Here is a 22,160-nt window from a genome sequence, read left to right as displayed (position 1 = left end):
TTTTTCTTTTTCTTTTTTTTTTACTACTACCATCGTGTTGCTGCAGCATTCTAGCATCTTGCCAACCAGGAAAACTGGGAGCTGAACTAGAAAAAGAATCTGGCATTATATTTTGGCATGTTTTCTATCAGTTGTGTTTTGAGGACTTTCGTCTGTGTATTAGTATAGATGAGTATAAAAACTGATATTTTGCCGTTTGAATAAAGGCAGAATTTTTTTTCACAAAAACTTAGCTTTCTGATGAGTCCAACATTGAAAATTTGCCCCTTAATTTTTAGTCAATGAGTGAATATTTTTGGTATTGAGCAAGTTAAATATCTGAGAATTAATTGTAATTAAATCAGTGTATTTTACAAAATAGAATAAGCAGCATAAACTATTAAACCTCATTTGTTTTCTAAGCTAATACATGCCATTTTTGACATTTTGAAATTATTTTAACAGTGAATGTTACCAGTCTGAAAAGGTGTTTGGTTGCTTTGGAATGTTACAGACAATGAACAAAAATGTACCCACAAATAATTGTGTGTTTATATAAAGTTCCTATGGATATAAATTGACACTTCACATATCTGAGAAGTTCCTAGATATTTTGATACCCTTTTGTTATAGTACCTAGAAATTTAATCACAAACCAATTTAAAGGATAGGAAGATATCTCTTAGCAGCATACCAAGTTAACGTTACAGTACACTTACTCAGAATTATTTTAGTAAACCAAATGTCAACTTGAAGTAAAGCAATACATCTCCCTTTGTTCTATAAATATTAATTATGAAATTGATTAACATTTTCTTAAAATAGGAGTGTAAGCAAATCAGTTGAGAAATTTCTGTTGAAATGCATAGAGGAAAAGAAGCTGAGAATATTTGTTTCTTTTTAAAATTATATAATGGTGTTATATGTGTAAATTATGGTATGTGAGAGAATTTATTAAAAATTTGTTTCTTTTGTCAATAGCAATTTCATCATGAAAACCTGGTCAATCTGATTGAAGTTTTTAGACAGAAAAGGAAAATTCATTTGGTGTTTGAATTTATTGACCACACAGTATTAGATGAGTTACAACATTACTGTCATGGATTAGAGAGTAAGCGACTTAGAAAATACCTCTTCCAGATCCTTCGAGCAATTGAATATCTTCACAATAACAATGTAAGTGCTTTACATTAAGCCAAACTATAGGATGAATATAAATTGTAAGTGCCCTTTAAGTGTTGTTCTATTTTTGTGAAGGTAGTGAAAATTATTTTTCTGTACATTATTAATTGACATCCTGAAAATGGAGAAAAGATTGGGGGGATTTCAGTTGCAGAACCAGAAAACATGGAACACACAATAATTACAACTCTGAGTGGATCTTTCTCCCCTATGTTTAGAGCACTGAGGAGGAGGGTGATGGATGTGTGGTAGGGGGGTTTGGAGTTAGGAACTGAAAACGAGGCTAGGGGAATGGCTAGTGAATGTGGATGCCTTTAGGGGAAGAAAGGAGAGAAAGTGGCTGAGGGGTGTAGAGCCTTGTCATTTACTTTATGAAAAATCAAGAAAGGAAAGATGATCAACTGTTCTGATTTTTAGTGTTGCCTTTTAGCATTGTTTAGTTAGTGTTTAGCGCAGCAGGTTTTTATGGACATATTTTGTTCCCAACATGAACTCTGCTTTCTGTAAAGTTAGATGTATATTCAGGAAATAATAGTAAAAGCCTCAAAAATAGTTTGATTAGTAAGTGATATCCCAGGCTTTTTCAGATATCTTAATTTCTCATTTTCTGTCTTGGTAATATTGCATTTCACTTTGCAGCTCTGAAAAATATGGTTGTGATAGCAGCTGGAGTTAGATTGTAATTTCCTTGCTTGCTGGATCCATGGGGAGACAGTATGATGTAATAGCTAAGAGCACACAGTCTTTGGAATCAGACTGTCCTGGGTTTTAATCCACCGACTTATCTGTGGGTAACCACACAACTTGTGCACCTCACAACTTTCACAATGAAAGGTGGTAGCCCCATTACTCTGTGGCCCCAGGAAAGTTATTGAACCTCCCTGAGCCTCAGTTTTCTCATCTATAAAATGATACTGTATTACCTCACAAATTTTTTTGTAAAGATCAAATTAGGTGATAGGCATAAAGTATTTAGCACTTTTTTAGGTCTATTTTAAATGCTTAATAAATAGTGCTCATAGGGAGTCGGGAATAGTTATGTTATCTGTGTTCCTATAGTGTCTTGCCTGTAGTAGACTTTTTTTTTTTGCCCCACCCCCACCTCCCCAGAGTAGACTTTCAAAATATTTCTTGACTAAAGGGAGACAGCATTATGGCCTAGACTGGGAGTAGAAAACTTCAAAAAAGAGATAAAACTAAAGTAAGGAGAATTTTTAACTGTAGCTAGGATTTCACTAGAAGAGGAAATACATTCAGAAGGGGTACAACTGTGAATATAAGTAGACCTGAGCAGGGTACTTCAGAGAGTGGTGATAAGACAACTTACAGAGACCAGGTAAACAGAGAGGAGATTGCACAGTTGCCCTGGGGAGAGGTTTTCCAGAGCCTTGAAATTCATCCTTAGGATTTTGGACTTTTTTCCTGAAAATACTGGGAAACCATGGAAGGTTTTTGAGCATTGCTGTAATAGGATAAAAACAAAACCTAATCTTATTTTGGCAAGAGTGGAGAATAAGTATGGATAGAGACAGATTAGATAAGAGGCTATTGTGACAGTCCAGATACGAAGTGGTGAGTGCTTGGACCAGGAGAGTGGCAATACAAAGGAGAGGAAGGATGGCTGGGGAGACGAGGGAAAGACTTCAGAAGAGAACTAATAGGATTTGGAAACTAGTTAGATATGAGAGGGATCCAGTCAAAAGGAGAAATCAAAGATAAAAGATTTTTAATTTGAGAACAGAAGAAATTTGAACTCTTCTTAACTGGTCGTTTAAATTCAGGCACATAGGGAAACAACCCAAATGTCCATCAACAGACAATTGGTTTAAGAAGATATGATTGAAATATATATGTGTGTGTGTGTGTGTGTGTATGTTCGTGTTTGTGTGTGTATATATATACACACATAACGTACGTACATACATACATACATACACAGAATATTACTCAGCCATAAAAAAGAATGAAATAATGCCATTTGCAGCAACATGGATGGACTTAGAGAGTATAATACTGAGTGAAATAAGTCCAGTGGAATCTAAAAATACAAATGAATCTATATACAAAATAGAAACAGACTCACAGACATAGAAAACAAACTAATGGTTACCAAAGGGGAAAGGGGAGGGAGGGATAAATTAGGAGTATGGGATTAGCGGATACAAACTACTATACATAAAATAATTTATAGGGATTTACTGTATAGCACAGGGAACTATATTCAATATCTTATTATAACCTATAATGAAAATGATCTGAAAAAATATACGTATAACTGAATCACTTTGCTGTACACCTGAAAGTAACAAAATATTGCAAATCAACTATACTTCAATTAAGAAAAAAAGCCTTAATGGAATTTAAATGTAAATGATCATGAAACTAATAAAGAGTAAATCAATAGTCAAAAAAATTCAAGCACATAGAACTTTATAGAATAGAGTTATTATAAATCAGATTGTAATATGGGGAGTTTCATATAGTTCAGGAGCATTTCACTACAAAATAAAGTATACTCAAACTCAGTTGGAATCCAAAGTCTGGTAGTTCACACTATATACAAAAATGAATTCAGAATGGATCAGAGACTTAAATTTAACACCTAAAACTATAAAACTATTAGAAGAAAACAGGTGAAAATCTGTGTGACCGTGTATTAGGTAATAGATATTTAGATAAGACCTCAAAAGCAAAAGGAATCAAAGGAAAAAATAGACAAATTGAACTGCATCAGAATTAAACTTTCGTGCATCAAAGGACACCATCAAGAAATTAAGACAGAATGGGAGAACATTTGCAAATCATATATCTAATAAGTAACTAGTATGCAGAGCATATAAAATACAACAATTGAAAAAAAAACCCAACATAAAAATGGGCAAAAATTTTAATAGACATTTCTGTAAAGAAAATATACAGATGACTAATAGCACATGAAATGATGCTCAGTGTCCTGAGTCATTATGGTAATGCAAATCAAAATCACAACAAGATACTGCTTCACACCCACTAGGCTGACTATAATTTAAAAAACAGAAAAGAACGAATGCTGACAAGGAAGTAGAGAAACTGGAACCCTCATATGCTCCTGGTGGTAATGTAAAATTGTACAGCTGCTATGGAAAACAGATTGGCAGTTCCTCAGAGAGTTAAACATAGAATTACCATATGACCCAGCAATTTTACTCCTGGGTATCTACCTAAAAGAATTGAAAACATGTTCACATAAAAACCTGCCCAAGAATGTTCATAGCAGCATTATTCATAATAGCCAATAAGTGGCAATAACTCAAACATATATTAGCTAATGAGTGGATAAACAAAATGAGGTATAACACAATGCAATTTATTCAGCCACAAAAAGGAATGACGTACTGGTATGTGCTATAAAATGAACCTTGAGTGGGGAGGGTACAGCTCAAGTGATAGAGCACATGCTCAACATGCATGAGGTCCTGAGTTCAATCCCCAGTACCTCCTCTAAAAATAAAGAAAGAAACCTAATTATCTGTCCCCTACAACAACAACAACAACAACAAAACCAAAACCAAAATAAATAAAATGAACCTTGAAAATATTGTGTTAAATGAGTAAAGTCAGATGTAAAAGACCACTTAGTATAAATTCCATTTACATGAAATATCCAGAACAGACATTCATATTTGTATATCTTCTTTGAAGAAATGTCTATTCAAGTGCTTTGCCTGTTTTTAAATTGGATTATTTGTCTTTCTATTTTTGAGTTGTATTTTATATATATTTAGATACTAGTTCCTTATCAGATAAGATTTGCAAATATTTTCTCCCATTCTGTGGGTTGTCTTTTTGCTTTCTTAATAGTGTTCTTTCAGTTTAGTTCTTTTTCTTAATCATTTCTTTTTCTATAGATATCCTTTATTTGGTGAGATGTGTTCATACTTTTAATTCTCTAGATATGATTTCCTTTAACTGTGAACATATTTAAAACAGCTGATTATAGTCTTTGAATAGCAAGTTCAATGTCTGAGCTTCTTCAGGGAAAGCCTCTTATTGACTGCTTTTTTCCCCTGTGCATGGCCATGTTTGTTTCTTTGCATATCTTTTTTGGGCAATATTTTTGGAAATTTGTCATTTTTTGTTGAAAACTGGACATTTAAAATAATATAATGTGGCAACTATGGAAATCAAAGATTCCCATCTCTCAGGGTTTGTAGTTATTGCTATTTGTTTAATTCTTTCCTGAACTAATTCTGTGAAGTCTGTATTCTTTGTTATGTGTGACCACTAAAATCTCTGCTCTGTTAGCTTAGTGGTCAGCTAATGTTTGGACAGAGATGTCCTTAAATGTATGAAACCAGTAAATCTCTCAGCTGTGTTTACTAAGGGGCTTCTCTGTGTGTTGGGGTATGTCTTCAGTGTTCAGGCAGACAGTTTACAACTCGGCTTTAGCCTTACCTTCCTGCTTGTGCAGAACCTCAAAGTCAGCCAGAGGTGAGCACTTAGGGACAGTATGGGGTCTTCCCTGGGTATGTGCACAGTTGTGCACGTGGCCTTCATGATTCTCAGGAATATGTTGCAACTTTTCAAACCATTTATGGACATCTTACTCCCAGCCTTTCTTTTTAGTTAAGTAGTTTGGTCAGCTTGTTTGTCTGGTTACAGCTGCCCTCAGGTGGCTATAGAATTATATAGTAGCTGCTAACTATTTCTGACAAAGGCCTCAGGACAAAGCCTGTTTGCCCTGGGCAAGCTATGAGTGATGCCAATAAAGACAAGACCTCTAGAGGGATTTTCCAGTGACTTGCCAGGCATGTCAAATAATGACCACCTGGGACTCAGGGCTTTGGAAGAGATGCAACCCTGTTTTTCTCCCTCTGGTGGCTGCTAGGCTGCTAGTTTTCACCATGATTTGGGGAGCTGTTGGCTTACAAAGCTGCCAGGAGCTAGGGAGAGGGGAATAGAAATAGAGCAAGTTAAGAATACCACTGGATCGTATGGTTAGTTTATGTTTTAACTTTTTCAGGAAACTGCCAAACTGTTTTTCCAAAGTGGCTGTACCATTTTACATCCCTACCAACAGTGAATACCAGTGTCTCCACATCCACCCAATATTTGTTGTTTTCTTTTGATTATAGCTATTCTAGTGGGTGTGAAGTGATGTTTCTTTTTTTTTTTTTTTTTTTTGAGTAGTGAAACCATCTTTATTCACAGATGACCATCTATGTAGAAAATTCTGTGGAATCTACAACAAAGTTAACAGATCTAATTTGTAAGTTTATCAAGATTGTTGAATACAAGATCAGTATGCGAAAATTAATTGTATTTCCATGTATTAGCAACAATCAGAAATTGAAATTAAAAATACTGTTATAATAGCATCAAAAATGTGAAATACTAAGAGAAAATTTGATAAAAGATGTATAAAACCTATACACTGAAAACTGTCAAACAATAATGAGAGAAATTAAAGAAGATCTAAACCAATGGAAAGAAATACTGTGTTTATAGAGATCTCAAGGTGATAGTGGAAGACCAAGGAGGATGTTGTCAAAACATAGAATTTTAAAAATTGGGATTCAGAGGGTACTTGGTTCTGAAGGATAACAAAATTCTGCATGTAGTCGTGGTGTTAGTTGTTGAAAAGAGTGAGAATATTAGGATATCAGCTGAGTGGACCTTTCTCCCTCATGTTTAGAGCACTGAGGAGGAGGGTGATGGTTGTGTGGTAGGCAGACTGTATGAAGTGGTATTTTAATGTGCTTTTCCATGTTTACTTTTGCTCACATTGTATCCTCGGATCTTGGTATATTGCCTGGCATCTAGTAATCAATCAATAAAAGTTGTGAAAGTAAAAAAGGACTAATATAGTTTTATGGATGGCATCATTAAGGTGATTCATTACCCTTAGTTAATTTTTTGGCCATTTATGGTCGGAAACTGAGGCAGAACAAGAGGCAGTCCTAAAGGCTTATAGCAATAAGTTGTATAAAAAAGGAAAGACCCCAGATTTCTGTCAATGAGATATTTTCACTCATGCTGTGATACTTTGCTGGTGATGAGAATGCTGAATTCATGTGATAAACTTTTAAAATGCCTTCTTTGTTTTAGGCACTGTACTGCACACTAGGGATATAGGTTAAAAAAGATAGACATATATCTTGCCCTCATGGAATTTATAGTCTAGTGGGAGTGACAAACAAGTAAATAGGCAATTAATAATAAAGATGAGAAATACCATGATGGAGGAAGTGAAGAATGCTGTGAGAACTTATAGAAGGAACATCTTAATACAAACATCTCAGCTGAGACCTGAGGAAACAGCTGGCCGGGTGAAGTGTTGTAGGCAGTTGGAACAGCATCAGCAAATGCAAAAACTGATGAGACCTATAAAATTGGGAAAGTAATATTCTGTAGGCTAGGGGACGGAGGTTGAAAAGGTAAGCAGGGGTCAAATCCTATAAGGCCTTACCAGCCATTTTAAGGAGTTTCAAATTTGTCCTGTGGGATTAAGAATCTTTGAAGGATGTTAAGCAGAAGAATGCCATGATCATACATGTGATTTTAAAATAGCACTGTGATTTCATTGTGGATAATGGATTGGAGGGGATCAGAGTGAATTCAGGGAGACCATTTGCTAATGTAGTAATTTTGGTGAGAGAGCTGAGGGAACTTCAACTAGGGAGAGAAGTAGACAGGTTGAGAGATTATGGGACTTGTGGGAGAAAAATGCCTTAATTTCTGGCTTGAGCCATGGGGTCAATGTTGGTTTCATTCACTGACCTAAAGAACTGTTAACAACAAATAGGTTTGGGGGAGAAAATTATGCATTTAGTTTTGGATTTGCCGAGTTCGGGGTTGGGGGTTAGTCAATCTTGTGGGACTTCTTGTGGATTTCCACTCCTTGTGGAAACTGGGAGAGAGATCTTGGTTAGAGACAGAACTTTGGAAATCATTAGTATATGGATAGTTACTAAGGCTGTAAGAGTAGATGAGATTGAGATAGAATAGCCAGTAAGTGGGAAGAAGCCCAAGAGAATATAGTGTCCCCATAACCAAGTGAAGAAAGTGCTAAACAAATTTAAAAATAGATGAGATTGTGCAGGAAACAAGACATATGAGAAGAGAAAGCCTAAGACCAGAACCCTATGTTTAAGGGACATACAGAGAAAAAGGAACTGCCCTAGAAGGAGACTGGGAAATTTTAGGTCCCAGAAATCAGGAGTGGAGGATTGGTTGCCAACATTTTTACACTGAGATATCAAGTAAGATATGTATTGAAGGATGGTTATTGGATGTAGCAGCAATGAGGTTGTTGATGACTTTGGCTAGGGCAGGTTAATGGAATGTGGGAGAAGACAGATTGCTTTATCCTGAGGAGTGAATGAATGGTCCTAAAGTGAAGACTAAATGAAGTTAATATCTTCAAGAAGTTTAGGTATGAAGGAAATGAGAGAAAGGGCAGTATGTAGAGTGTGACATGAGATAAAGAAATATAAACTTTTTCCATTAAGTTCTTGTGATTGCTTTTCCTTTTAGGAATGTTGTTTACCTTTTTAGTATTATGTCTATTTTCTGGGCTTCATTTTGAAATGATGGATGGGGCAAGAATTGAAAGTATGTGACTATGTAGCTTTTGCGTTGTGTAATTAATCCTTTGCCTGTGGTAAGAAAATAGCTTTACTGTCTTAATTAGCTAGCTTTCTTCTGTGTAATTGTTGAGAGATTCTCTAGATAATTAAGCCTTATTTTAATATATTGCATCTTCTGGTTTTTTTTAGATCATTCATCGAGATATAAAACCTGAGAATATTTTAGTATCCCAGTCAGGAATTACTAAACTCTGTGATTTTGGTTTTGCACGAACTCTAGCAGCTCCTGGAGACGTTTATACGGACTATGTGGCCACACGCTGGTATAGAGCTCCAGAATTAGTATTAAAAGACACCTCTTATGGAAAGTATGTATATTTGGGGATCCTCACTGGCCTTTCCTAGCCATCTCTTTTTTTCCCTTGGTGTATCTGTCACCCCTACTGCTGACACCCTCTGCCTTCTGCATCTGGGTTGGGGCGAGAAAAGGGACACCTCAAAGTAGAACAGAGAGACCCTCAGCACCTGCCCTGCTGGCTATTGATGTTACTACGCTTGCCCTCTGGGCCTGCGTGGCCCCAGCCCCAGAAGTCCTATGCAGACATTCCTCAGGCTGTGCTCACTTTAGACTGTACCCAACCCTTAACAGAGTGGCCTCCTCTGCTTCTCTGTAACCTTTACATTCTACAAAGATTTAAAAATCATTTAGTGTACTCTGCCTGTGTTTCCACAGGAACTGCCAAATTTCCTATTTCCTGAATATGGCACCATCTTTGCAAAGACTAGCAAATAATAATTTTAAAACTGTACTGTTCTAGATGCCTCAAAAAGTAGTATGAATCTATCTATTGTGAAACAGTATATGAAACAGCAATCTAATATACAAATAATGAATCTTGAAGAACCTAAAGGGACCAAATTGTACAACGTAATACAAGAAATAGGGAGAGGGAACGTTCTCACGTGCTTTTCCTAGAAACCATTATTCTGATATTATAATAATATCTAACATTAATAAGTTCTTACTTCCTGCTAGAAACTGTTCTCAATGCTTTATATGTATTAAATTGTCTGTTTTTCACAACGACCCTGTGATGGAGATGCTACTATTATCATCCCCATTTTAAATAAGAGGACACTAAGGCAGATAGAGTCTAAGACACTAAGAAAGGTAAACTAATTTGCCTGAAGTCAATCCTGGGTACCTTTTCTACTGCTCTTTTACCACTGATGCCCTATGTAGATCACCTCTGTGCTTCAGTTACTTTATGTGTATAAAGGAAATAGTAATGGAACCAGCTTTATAGGTTTGTTGTGAGGATTACATGATTTAATGAATGAAAAAAAGGAAATTTGGTAAATGCTCAATGTAGTCTTCATAAGATCTCTCTCAGTTCTACCCTCTGCTTGTGATGTACTTAAATGCCTTTTCTGGTGTACCCCCTGACTCCTATCCTTTGCCCCCAATCATATCCTCTTCTAAACCGTTTTGTATATTATCTGTAAATTTTGTGACAGTTAATATTTAATATGATCTCATTCTATCTAGCTCTTTTTTAATATACTTGCTGAAAGATAAGTTCCTTGAGGATGGGTGTAATCTCTTGTATTCCACAGAGCCAAAATTGATGTCTTATATATGATCACTTTGGATTCTACGAGGCTTCACATTGTGTTTGAAATAAATTTGCTAGTGAGTTTTTAAAACATATTTTTATTGTAAAACAAAATACAGATACAGGAAAAGCTCACACGGTAAATATATAGCTCCACCACCAGGTTGAAAATTAGAATTTTGCTGGCCACCCCAGAAGACCCTCCATGTCTATTCCAATTACAGTATTCTATTCCCTCAAAAGTAACTGATAATTGACTTTTATTATAATTAGTTCCTTGCATTTTTAATAGTTTTGTCACTCAAAAATTTATCTACTTAGTGTAGTCTAGCCTTTTTTATGGAATCTTTTTTGGAAATATGATTCACATACCATACAATTCGCACATTTAAAGTATACAATTCAGTGGTCTTTAGTTATTATTTACAGAGTTGTGCAGACATTACCACATTCAATTTGAGAACGTTTTTATCAACCCCAAAAGAAACCTTGTACCCATTAGCAGTCACTTGCCTTCCTCCCAAACCCTCCAGGCCTAGGCAGTTACCAATCTACTTTCATTTTCTCTGGATTTGCCTATTCTGGACATTTCATATATATAGAATTATGCAATATCTGGTCCTTTGGAACTGATACCTCTCTCTTAGCATATTGTTTTCAAGATTCATCCATGTTGTAGATGTATCAGTACTTCATTTTTTTTTTTTTTGGCTGAATAATATCCATTTTATGGATATACCACATTTTATTTACCCATTCATTAGTTGATGGACATTTTGATTGTTTCCACTTTTGGCTATTATGAGTAATACTGCTGTGAACATTTGTATACACATTTTAGTGTGGACATATGTCTTCATTTCTTTTGGATGTGTACCTAGGAGTTGAAATTATAACTCTGTGTTTAATCTTTTGAGGCAGTGCCAGACTGTTTTCCAAAATGTCTGCATCATTTTATTTTCCCACCAGCACAGTATGAAGTTTACAAATTTCTCCACATCCTCACTAACACTTGTTATCTGACGTTTGGATTCTAGTCATCCTCGTGGATGTGAAGTGATATCTCATTGTTGGTTTGATTTGCATTTCCTTGATGATTAATGATTGCTGAGCATGTTTTCATGTGCTTGTTGGCCATTTATGTATCTTCCTTGGAGAAATACCTGTTCTTAGACTATTTTAAAATTGGATTGGCCTTTTATTATTAAGCCGTAAGAATTTTTAGTATACTCTAGGTACAAATTCCTTATCAGAGTATATATTTGCAAATATTTTCTCTCATTCTGTAGGTTGTCTCTTCATTTTCTTGATGGTGTCATTTGACACACAAAAGTTTTTAATTTTGATGAAGTCCAGTTTATCTATTTTTTAAATTTGTTGCCTGTGCTTTTGGTGTCATATTTTAAGAATCCTTTGCCAAATCCAAGGTTGTTAAGATTTACTCTTCTATTTTCTTCTTAGTTTTATAGTTTTAGTTCTTACACTTAAGTCTTCCATCTATTTTGAGTTAATTTTTGTATATGATGTAAGGTAAAGATCTAACTTCATTCTTTTGCATGTAGCTGGCCAGTTGTCCCAGCACCATTTGTTGAAGAGATTATTTTTTTCCCTCATTGAATGGTCTTGGCACCTTTGTTGAAAATCAGTTGATCATAGATGTAAGTGTTTATTTCTGGACTTCCAGTTCTATTCCACTGATCTGTATGGCTATCCTTGTTCCAGAGCTACACTGTCTTGATTACCACTACTTTGTAGCTATTTTGAAATTGGGACATGTGAGTCCCACAGCTCTGTTTTTCTAAGATTGTTTTGGCTATTCTGGGTCTCTTGCAATTCCATGTAAATTTTAAGATCAGATTTGATTTGTTATTGTTGTTGTTGTTGTTGTTTTTGTTGTTGTTTTGCTAAATAGACAGCTAGAATTCTGATAGGGATGGTATATCTGTAAATCACATTGGACAATATTGCCATCTTAACAATGTTAAGGCTGCTAATCTATGAATATTAGACGTTTTTCTGTTTATTTAGATCTTTGATTTCTTTCAACAGTGTTTTCTGTAGCTTTCACAGCATATTTTTACACTTTTTGTTAAATTTAGTCCTAAGTATTTTATTCTTATTGATTCTATTGTGAATCAAATTTTCTTAGTTTCATTTTCAGATTGTCTATTACAAGTGTAAAAAAATACAACTGATTTTTATATATTGATCTCTTGTCCTGCAACCTTGCTGAATTTATTAGTTTTAATAATTGTTCAGTGGATTTCATAGGACTTTCTGTATACAAAATCATGTTATCTGTGAATAGAGATAATTTTACTTCTTTTCTGGTGTGCATGTTCTCTTTCTTTTTCCTGCATGGTTTCTTTGGCCAGAATCTCCAGCACAGTGTTGAATAGAAGTGAGAGCAGACATTCTTGTCTTAGTCATAGTCTTAGGGGAAAAACATCTAATCTTTTACTACGAAATATGCTGTGGGTTTTCCATTGATGCCCTTTATCAGATTGGCAAAGTTTTCTTCTAATTTCTAGTTTATTGAGGGTTTTTATCATGAAAGAGTGTTGGTCAAATACATTGAGATGATTATATTAAATTTGTTTTTTAAATCTATTGATATAATGTATTACATTAATTGATTTTTACATGTTGAATTAACCTGTGTTCCTGGGATTAATCCCACTTGATCATGGTGTGTAATTCTTTTTATGTGCTGCTGGATTCAGATTGCTAGTGTTTTGTTGAGAATTTTTGTATCCATATTTATAAGAGATATTGGTGTGCAGTTTTCTTTTCTAGTGATATTTTTGTCTGATTTTGATATCAGGGTAATACTGGTCTCTAAAAAGGAATTGGGAAGCATTCATTCCTCTTCTATTTTTTGAAAGTGTTTATGAATAATTGGCATTAATTCTTCTTTAAATGTTTGGCAGCATTCAGTTGTGAAGCCATCTGGGCCTGGGCTTTCCTTTATGTATAGTTTTTCGGTTATTATTTTAGAATTTTCACATGCTATACATTTAGTTAGATTGTCTTATTTCTTCTTGAACCAACTTTAGCAATTTGTGTTTTTTTCAGTAACTGTCCTTTAAGTTATCTAATATGTTGGTGTACAATTACTCATTGTATTTTTTGATAATACTTTTTATTTTCTTAAAGTTGGTAGAAGTATTACTTCTTTAATTTCCGACTCTAACAATTTGAGTCTTTGCTCTTTTTTTCTTAATCATTCTAGCTAAATGTCCATTTTGTTGATTTTTAAAAAGAACCAGATTTTTGTTTCATTGCTTTTTCTCTATTTAAAAAATTCTCTATTACATTAATTTTCACTCTAATCTTTATTATTTCTTTCCTTCTGCTTGCTGTTGTTTTAGTTTGCTCTTCTTTTTCCAGTGTCTTATGGTGGAAGGTTAGGTTTTACATCTCTTAATTCTTAATATAGGCATTTACAGTTACAAATTTCTAAGTACTGCTTTACCTGCATCCCATAAATGTTATGTATCTTCATTTTCATTCATCTCAAATTATTTTCTGTTTTCCCTTCTGATCTCTTCTTTGATACATTTGTTATTGAGTAGTATGTTGTTTAATTTCCTCCAGATTTCCTTCCTACTTATATGTAATTGTATTCAATTGTGATAGAAGAATATACTTTGTATCATTTCTGTCTTTTTAACGTTATTGAGGTTTCTTTATGGCCTACCATATGGTCTTATCTTGGAGAATGTTCCATGTTACTTAAGAGAATGTATATTATGTTGTTGGATGAAGTATTCTATAGATGTCTATTAGGTCTAATTGGTTTTTAGTGTTGTTCTATTTCTTTGTTGATCTTCTGTCTAGTTGTTCTAGACATGTTTATAATTGTTATAACTTTCTGATGAATTGATCCTTTTATCATTATAACATTATCTCTAGTAACATTTTCTTTTTGAACTCTATTTTGTCCAGCTTTCTTGTGGTTGTTGTTTGCTTGATATATCTTTTTCATTCCTTTTACTTTTAATCTGTTTCTATATTGGTATATAAAATGTATCTCCTGTAAATAGCATATAGTTGAATTATGTTTTTTTTAAATTCAGGCTTACAATCTCTGCCTTTTGAGTAGATTGCTTAATCTATTCACACTATGTTATTAGTGATATTGTTGGATTTACACCTGCTGTTTTACTTTACTTGTGTGTCTCATGTCTTTTTTGTGAAATAAGCAAGCTTATTCCTATTATATTATCCAGTTTTTGTTGTAATGTGGACTGGAAAAATTGTATACACTACAATTAAGTCATTTATGCCTTAAAATCATTTTCTGGCAATACACACAGACATATATACACACACACTTCCTTCCTTTTAAAAAGAAATAGGAATATACTATATATATTGCACAGAATCTTGCTTTTTTCTCTTAACTTTGAAATTAATGTATTTTACTTTTTAAGAGCAATTTTTGGTTTAAAGAAAAATTGAACAGAAAGTACAGGGTTCCCATATATCTCCTCTATCCCCCCCCCCCAACAGCACAGTTTCTCTATTATTAATATCTAAGATTAGTTTGGTACATTTGTTAGAAATGATAAACCAATATTTATATGTTATCATTAATTAAAGTCCATAGTTTACATTAATATTTATTCTCTATGTTGTATTTCCTGTGGGGCTTGACTAATGTATAATGTCATGTATATACCCTTACAGTATCATACAGAATAGTTTCAAAGCCCAAAAAATCCTATGTGCTCTACTTTTAATCTTCCCCTCCTTTTCCCTGAACCCCTGGTAACCACTGATCTTTTAAATGTCTCTATACTCTTGCCTTTTCCAGAATGTCGTGTAGTTGGAATCATACATTATGTTACCTTTTCAGACTAGCTTCTTTCACTTAATAATGTATATTTAAGGTTCCTTCTTGGGTTTTTTTTTATGGCTCAATAGCTATTTCTTTTGATCACTAAATAATATTCCATTGTATGTATGTCTGGCAGTTTGTTTCTACATTCAGCTAATAAATGACATCTTTTTTATTTATAAGCATATACTTTATATTTGTAGAATTATTTTTTCATTTAATATTCTTTTTCATTATAAGTTACTACAAGATATTGAATATAGTTCCCTGTGCTATACAGTATAAACTTGTTTATCTATTTTATATATGTTGGTTAGTATCTGCAAATCTTGAACTCTCAATTTATCCCTTCCCACCCCCTTCCCTGCCTTGTTACCATAAGTTTGTTTTCTATGTCTGTGAGTCTGTTTCTGTTTTGTAAATAAGTTCGTTTGTATTTTTTTCTTTAGATTCCACATATAAGTGATATCATATGGTATTTTTCTTTCTCTTTCTGGCTTACTTCACTTAGATAAGTTTTCGCAATTATGGATCAAGCTGTTATAAACATTCATGTGCAGGTTTTTTGTGGACATAAATTTTTCGACTCATTTAGCTAAATACCAAGGAGTGCAATTATGGCTGGATTGTTTGGTAGGGCTATATTAGGCTTTGTTAGACGTTGTCTTCCAAAGTGTCTGTATCATTTTGCATTCCCGCCAGCAATAAATGAGAGTTCCTGTTGTTCCACATTCTTACCAGCGTTTGGTGTTTCAGTGTTTTAGATTTTAGCCATTCCAATAGGTGTATGGTGTATCTATCTCATTAGTACTTTAATTTACAATTCCCTGGTTACATATGACATTGAGCATGCTTTCATATGCTTATTTGACATGTGTATATCTTCTTTGGTGAGTCTTTTCAGATATTTTGCCCAATTTTTAATTTGATTTTTTATTTGTTTTCTTACTGTTGAGTTTTAAGAGTGCTTTGTTTATTTTGGACACAAGTCATTTATCAGACATGTGTTTTGCAAGTATTTTCTCCAACTCTATGGCTTCTCTTTTCATTCTCTTAATAGTGTCTTTCCCAGAGCAGAAGATTTAGATTTTAATGATGTACTACTTATCCATTTTTTTCTTTTGTGGATTATGCTTTCAATGTTGCCATCTAAAAACTCACCACCAAACACATGGTCATCTAGATTTTCTCTTACATTATTATCTAGAAGTTTTATAGTTTTGTATATTACATTTAGGTCTCTGATCCATTTTGAGTTAACTTTTTGTGAAAGGTGTAAGGTCTGTGTCTAGTTTCATTTCTTTTTGCATATGGATTTACAGTTGTTCCAGTATCATTTATTGAAATGACTTTCCCTTCTATCCTGAATTGCCTTTGCTCATTGTCAAAGGTCAGTTGAGTATATTTCTTTGAGTCTATTTCTGGGCACTTTATTTTGTTCTCTTGATCTCTTTGTCTGTTTTTCCACCCATATCATACTGCCTCACTTACCTTAGCTTTATAGTATGTTTTGAAGTCAGGTAATATCTTTCCTCTGACTGTTCTTCTTCAACATTATGTTGGCTTTTCTGGTTCTATTGCTTTTCCATATAAACTTTAGAATCAGTTTATTGCTAACCAGATTGGATTTTGATTAGGATTTCATTGAATCTGTAGACCAACTTGGAAAGAACTGACATCTTGACAGTGTTTAATATTGCAATCCATAAACTTGGACTCTCCATTTATGTCTTCTTTGATTTCTGTAACGAATCTTGCTTTTTTCTCTTGAGAGCTTATCTTTGGAGATCACTTTATATTAACGCATACAGGTAGACCTACCTCATTCTTTTTAACAGCTGGATAATATTTCATTGTGTGGTTGTACAAAAATTAACAGCTATTCCTGTATTGATGGATATTTAGATTGTTTCCAATCTTTTCTACCACAAACAATGCTGCAGTGAAATTCTCATATAATTTCTCTTTGTGCCCATGTGTGAGTAGATCTCTGGATAAATTCTTCAGAATAAAGGTGTTTGGTCAAAAGTATGTACATTGTAAATTTTGGTAGCTTTTGCCAATTTTCCTCCCAAAAAGTTGTGTGAGTTTACACTCCCAGATCAATACATGTGAGTATGCATTTTCCATAGCCTCACCAACACAGTAGTTATCAAATTTTATAATTTTCATCAGTTGGATCAGTGAAAAAGAGATCTTATTGTGGTGTTTATTTGTAATTTCTTCTGAATGTAATGTTGGGTATCTTTTTATCTATTTAAAAGCCCCAGGGATATAAGCTTTTAAAAAACTGATTATGTGGGGGGGAAAAGCCTTATTTATGGATGACTTATAATGCATTAAGATAAATAAATGAATGTAAGGGGTAAAATATTTAAGATTTTTAATTTTTACTTTTTAACTACTAGATGATTTTAGTATTCAGCTTATCTAATTCATAAACTATTTATCATAATGTCCTTACATAAGTATTTGGGATAATTTTAGAATAACAGTAAATTTTTTTGGACTGCTACATGGCTTCTCGTTCAGTTTAAATATAAGGACACACACATATAAAATAAATATAAGCTATTTAACATTATTAAAAAACATGATAATATTTAATATATATTTTAAAGTTGCCATTTGTTACAGTGAAAATGTATAAATAATACCACTTAACCAGTCTTTTTTCTTTAGCCTTAACTTTATTTTAAACATATAAAAAAAAGATATTTTATGTATTTCTTTATGAAAAAGTGATATATTCTTGTCTGTTTCAGACCTGTGGATATCTGGGCTTTGGGCTGTATGATCATTGAGATGGCCACTGGAAATCCCTATCTTCCTAGCAGCTCTGATTTGGATTTACTTCATAAAATTGTTTTAAAAGTAGGTAGGTATTTCTAAAATATACTGTTAAATGGCTCGAATAAATAGTTTCAGATCAATTCTTCTTGATTTTCAAATTTAGTTTTTTCTTCAAAAGAACAGTAAATAATATTGTTTTGATAGATGATTGTAGATGAATGCCTGAGGCTGATAAAGAAGGTAGAAAATTCTCCTCTGATTTTACAAGTAATACTTTTCTTTTCCCTGATGCAAATATCTACATTATATGTTGATGGGCAATACAAAGAAAAATAGTAAAATAGAAACCTACTTCAATTTGCCTCACAATTTTAAAACTTTGTCTTCTGCAAATGTTTACTTCTCTCAAAGAGGAGTTCTAAATAATAGAGTTGATTTAAAGATTTTTTGAAGCACTTGGAAATAAAAAACCAATTATTTACTGAGAAAACTTTTTTTAACCACAGTATATAAGCAGATAGCTAAATAACTTATTGAAAAATATATTTGATGATAGCTGAATTATTTGATGATCTGCTTTGACTACCCAAACATTTTCATGGTTAGCCTTGCTTAGCGAGATCGATCTATCTTCTTTCCATCTATCTATCTATCTTAGAGCATCATACTTTTTTGTGTCATCTTTAAAGTTCTGGTTATGAGGTTAACCTCCTTTAGAAGGAACCCTGGAGGTGATGGGATCAATTTTGTCATTTTACAGATGGGGAGATCGAGGTACAGAAAAGGAAAATTTGCCCAAGGTCACAGAACTAGTTATATCAAAACTGGTGTTGAACTTAGCTCTCTCCATTTCTATTTATAGTTCTTTCTATTTTATTACTATTCTATAGCCCTGTTTCTTCTTTGCAGTATTTCTGTTTCTAAATAATTTTAATATTTTAGCTGTTCTGAGTAAGACTTTGCTGATAAACATTTGGTAGTTAAACCATTTAGATACTCTTATGGGAATATGTAAAAGTTTGAATGTCCTTTTTCTGATAACATTATATATTCTGTCTTTTATTTTGGGAAAAGAAAATGAACCTGGTGGTTTTAAGTTCTCTACTGCCTCTGTGCTACTGACAGATTGCTGGGGAAAAGCTCAAATTTTTTATGCTGTATTCACATAGTTCTTTGTTCAACTTTAAAAATTAAAAGAACTTAACTGTTTTTCTACCTTTTTAGTAATTTAATGCAGACCATATAGCAATTTGATTATTTTGATTGTAGAATAATCTCTTTGTTTTCTTTTATCTATATATATACATTTTTTTCCTTTCTTTTCAGGCAATTTGACACCTCACTTGCAGAGTATCTTTTCCAAGAGTCCCATTTTTACTGGAGTAGTCCTTCCTCAAGTCCAACACCCCAAAAGTCCAAGAAAAAAATACCCAAAGCTAAATGGATTGTTGGCAGATATAGTTCACGTATGTTTAGAGTTCAAGGATTTATTTCTGGGAAATTTGCAAAAATTATAATACAGTTTGGGGATATTACTTTAATGCAATTCCAAAATGATTTGTGAAGTAATGTTATCTGTTAGAAGTTGTTGTTTTCCTCTGTCTTTATATCTTTAGTTCAGAGAAATTAAAAGTCATAGACTCTAAGAACTGAAAGCCCCCTAGGGTAATCCTGTCCATTATTTTTAGTTTATCCCAACTTTATTGATAAATAGAGATAAACTGGAAAAATTCTAAAGACTTACCATGTTTATTACCACCTCTTAACAGCCAGTCTTCCTAACAGGCTACCCAAGGGATCTGTTCCTTGTACAGTGGTGTCCTAAGGTATATACAAGCCATTGGCAGCTGCAGTTTTAATATTGCTTGAGCATACAGCAGTGCCAAAATTCACCTTGAATTGGAGAAAACAAAAACATGTGTAGCACTCTTAAATTAGTTTAAATTTCAAATTTCATTTTGAACAATATAATAAATATGCTCGCATTCTTAGTACAGAATTCAAAAGGTAAGAGAATTACTTACTTCTGCTTATTTTCTATTTATATTCTTTCCAGCCGGTTTTCTTTTTCAGGATCAACTAAGTTATCTTATTTCTAATGTATAGCCCTTTAAAAAATGGTTACCTAAATTTCGAAGCAAGTATAGTGTAGTGTTTATAAGGAGAGGCTCTGGATTCACATTAACTACCTTCAAAACTCAGCTCTGTCACTAATAAGCTCTGTAAACTTGGGCAAGTCACTTAATCTCTGTGCCTCAGTTTACTGGGCTGTAAAACAATATTGCCAATACTGATTTTGGGGGAATGAATGATTAATGAGTTAATTGCAGAAATGTTCTTAGCAGGTGGCCTTGAATAAACTGTCAACAACTGTTGTTAGTGTTAATTATTATAGCTGTTATTTAAATAAACCTAAACAAATGAGAGGTAACATCTAAAGACTATTATCGAAGGAAGTTATTTCATTGGTACCTGGAGAGAACTAGTTTATTAAAGGATCAGATTTGTGTACTACATTTTCACTTTAATTTTTTTTCATTATAGTTTTGATTATACAAAGAATACATAATAATTATAGAAAAAGTAGAAATGCTTGATAAACAGAAAGGAGAAGTTAAGATTTTTCCAATCCCTACAATCCAAGAAAAATTGCTATTAATATTTTGGTTTATATACTTCTAGATTTTTTCCAGCCAAATATATGCATAGAAAATTTTGCTTTTTAAAAAGTGTCACACTTTATACACTACTATGTAACCTGTTTATTTTCACTTAGCAGTATATAATAAGCATACTATTATGGCAATAAATATGGAACTATATCATAATTTTCAATGGTTGCCTAGTGTTTCATTGTAAGACTATACTATAGTTTATTTAACTGATCTTGAAATTTTGGACATTTGTTTTCAGGTTTTTTCCCTCACTGTTGGTAAAGGTGCTACAGTGAACATCTTTTATATGTCTTTATGAACTTGTTATATTATTTGCTTAGGATAAGTTCCTAGAAGTGTGAATAGTGGGCCAAAGGGTTTATGCTTTTTAGGATTTTTGACATATTTTGCTAATTTTCCTCCAGAACAGTTTCACTGATTTAGCCTCAAGAACTGTCAAGTCATCTCTCCTCTCAATCTAACATTGAATATTATAATTTTAAAATATTTGCCAATTTAATAAGTTAGGAATAAGAATCTTTTTAAAAATTGCACTTACATCATTACAGGAAGGTTGGACATTTTACTAATATTAATTGGTCATTTGTAGTTCTTACTTTAAGAACCCTCAACCTATTTGTCATTTAAAGTATCTCTTTTCATATTGATTTGTAAAATAATAAGCATTATTATTAGTCTTTTGTCATATGTTATAAATACTTTTTTCAACTTGAATAATCCAGTGATTTGGAATGCTGCATTTATTCTAGATGAAAAGCTTCTACATGCTTGGGTCTGTTTGTATTTTGTTGATTTCTCTTTATTCTAATACAGTTATAATTTTGATTGATTATTGTAACTTTAAAATACATTTTAATATCTGAGGTAGAGTATGTATTTTTTCCTAGATTTAAATTCTAAAGAAAACCTTATTGTGGTATAATTTCTGTACAGTGAACTAAAACACATATTTCAGATGTACAATTTGATGAATTTTGATAGATGTATTCACCTGTGAAACCACCACCACAAGCAAGTTACCTAACTAATGTTTCCATCACTCCCAAAGAAGTTCTTATGTCCTTTTGTAATCCATCTTTCCCTTCATTCCTATCCCCAGACAACCACTGATGTACTTTCTGTCACTATAGTTTACATTTTCTATAATAGTATGTAAGTGAAATCACATAGTATATACTCTTTTATGTTTGGCTTCTTTAACTTAGCACTATGGTTTAGAGATTCATTCATGTTTTTGTGTGTATCAGTGTTCATTTTTATTGCTGAGTAGTATTCCAGTGTATGGATCATATCATAGTCTTTCATCCTCTTGTTTTGGGTTGTTTCCTATTTTTGGCTATTACTAATAAAATGGCTATTAACATTCACTTGCAAGTCTTTGTGTAGATGTATATTTTTATTTCTTTTGGGAAACTGCTAGTCTGTTTCTCAAAGTATCATTTTTTACATTTCCCAAACTAGGGCATGTGTTTACATTTTCTGAATTATATTACTCACAGAAGGA

General features: G+C 33.1%; 1 protein-coding gene across 19 annotated transcripts in view; it reads left to right on the top strand.

The window, feature by feature from the left end:
- The window catches only part of CDKL3 (cyclin dependent kinase like 3), an 85,355-nt gene that overhangs the window by 5,797 nt on the left and 57,398 nt on the right, over nt 1-22,160 (top strand). For 12 of the 19 annotated variants that reach the window (XR_004318714.1, XR_004318713.1, XM_032476752.1 and 9 more), the window contains exons 3-6: nt 961-1,155; nt 8,919-9,097; nt 17,954-18,066; nt 19,308-19,447. Coding sequence is in view for 17 of the 19 variants with exons in the window: in XM_032476752.1 (XP_032332643.1) it covers nt 961-1,155; nt 8,919-9,097; nt 17,954-18,066; nt 19,308-19,447 (627 nt within the window). In the remaining 2 variants the exon portion in view is untranslated. The remainder of the gene's footprint in view (nt 1-960; nt 1,156-8,918; nt 9,098-17,953; nt 18,067-19,307; nt 19,448-22,160) is intronic. The other 7 variants (XM_032476764.1, XM_032476763.1, XM_032476762.1 and 4 more) reach the window with 5 other exon arrangements.

The sequence above is a fragment of the Camelus ferus genome, chromosome 3, assembly GCF_009834535.1.
Source record: "Camelus ferus isolate YT-003-E chromosome 3, BCGSAC_Cfer_1.0, whole genome shotgun sequence".
NCBI classification, from domain to species: domain Eukaryota; kingdom Metazoa; phylum Chordata; class Mammalia; order Artiodactyla; family Camelidae; genus Camelus; species Camelus ferus.
The sequence above is the reverse complement of the archived record's forward strand: the minus strand, read 5'-3'. Positions and strand labels throughout refer to the sequence as shown.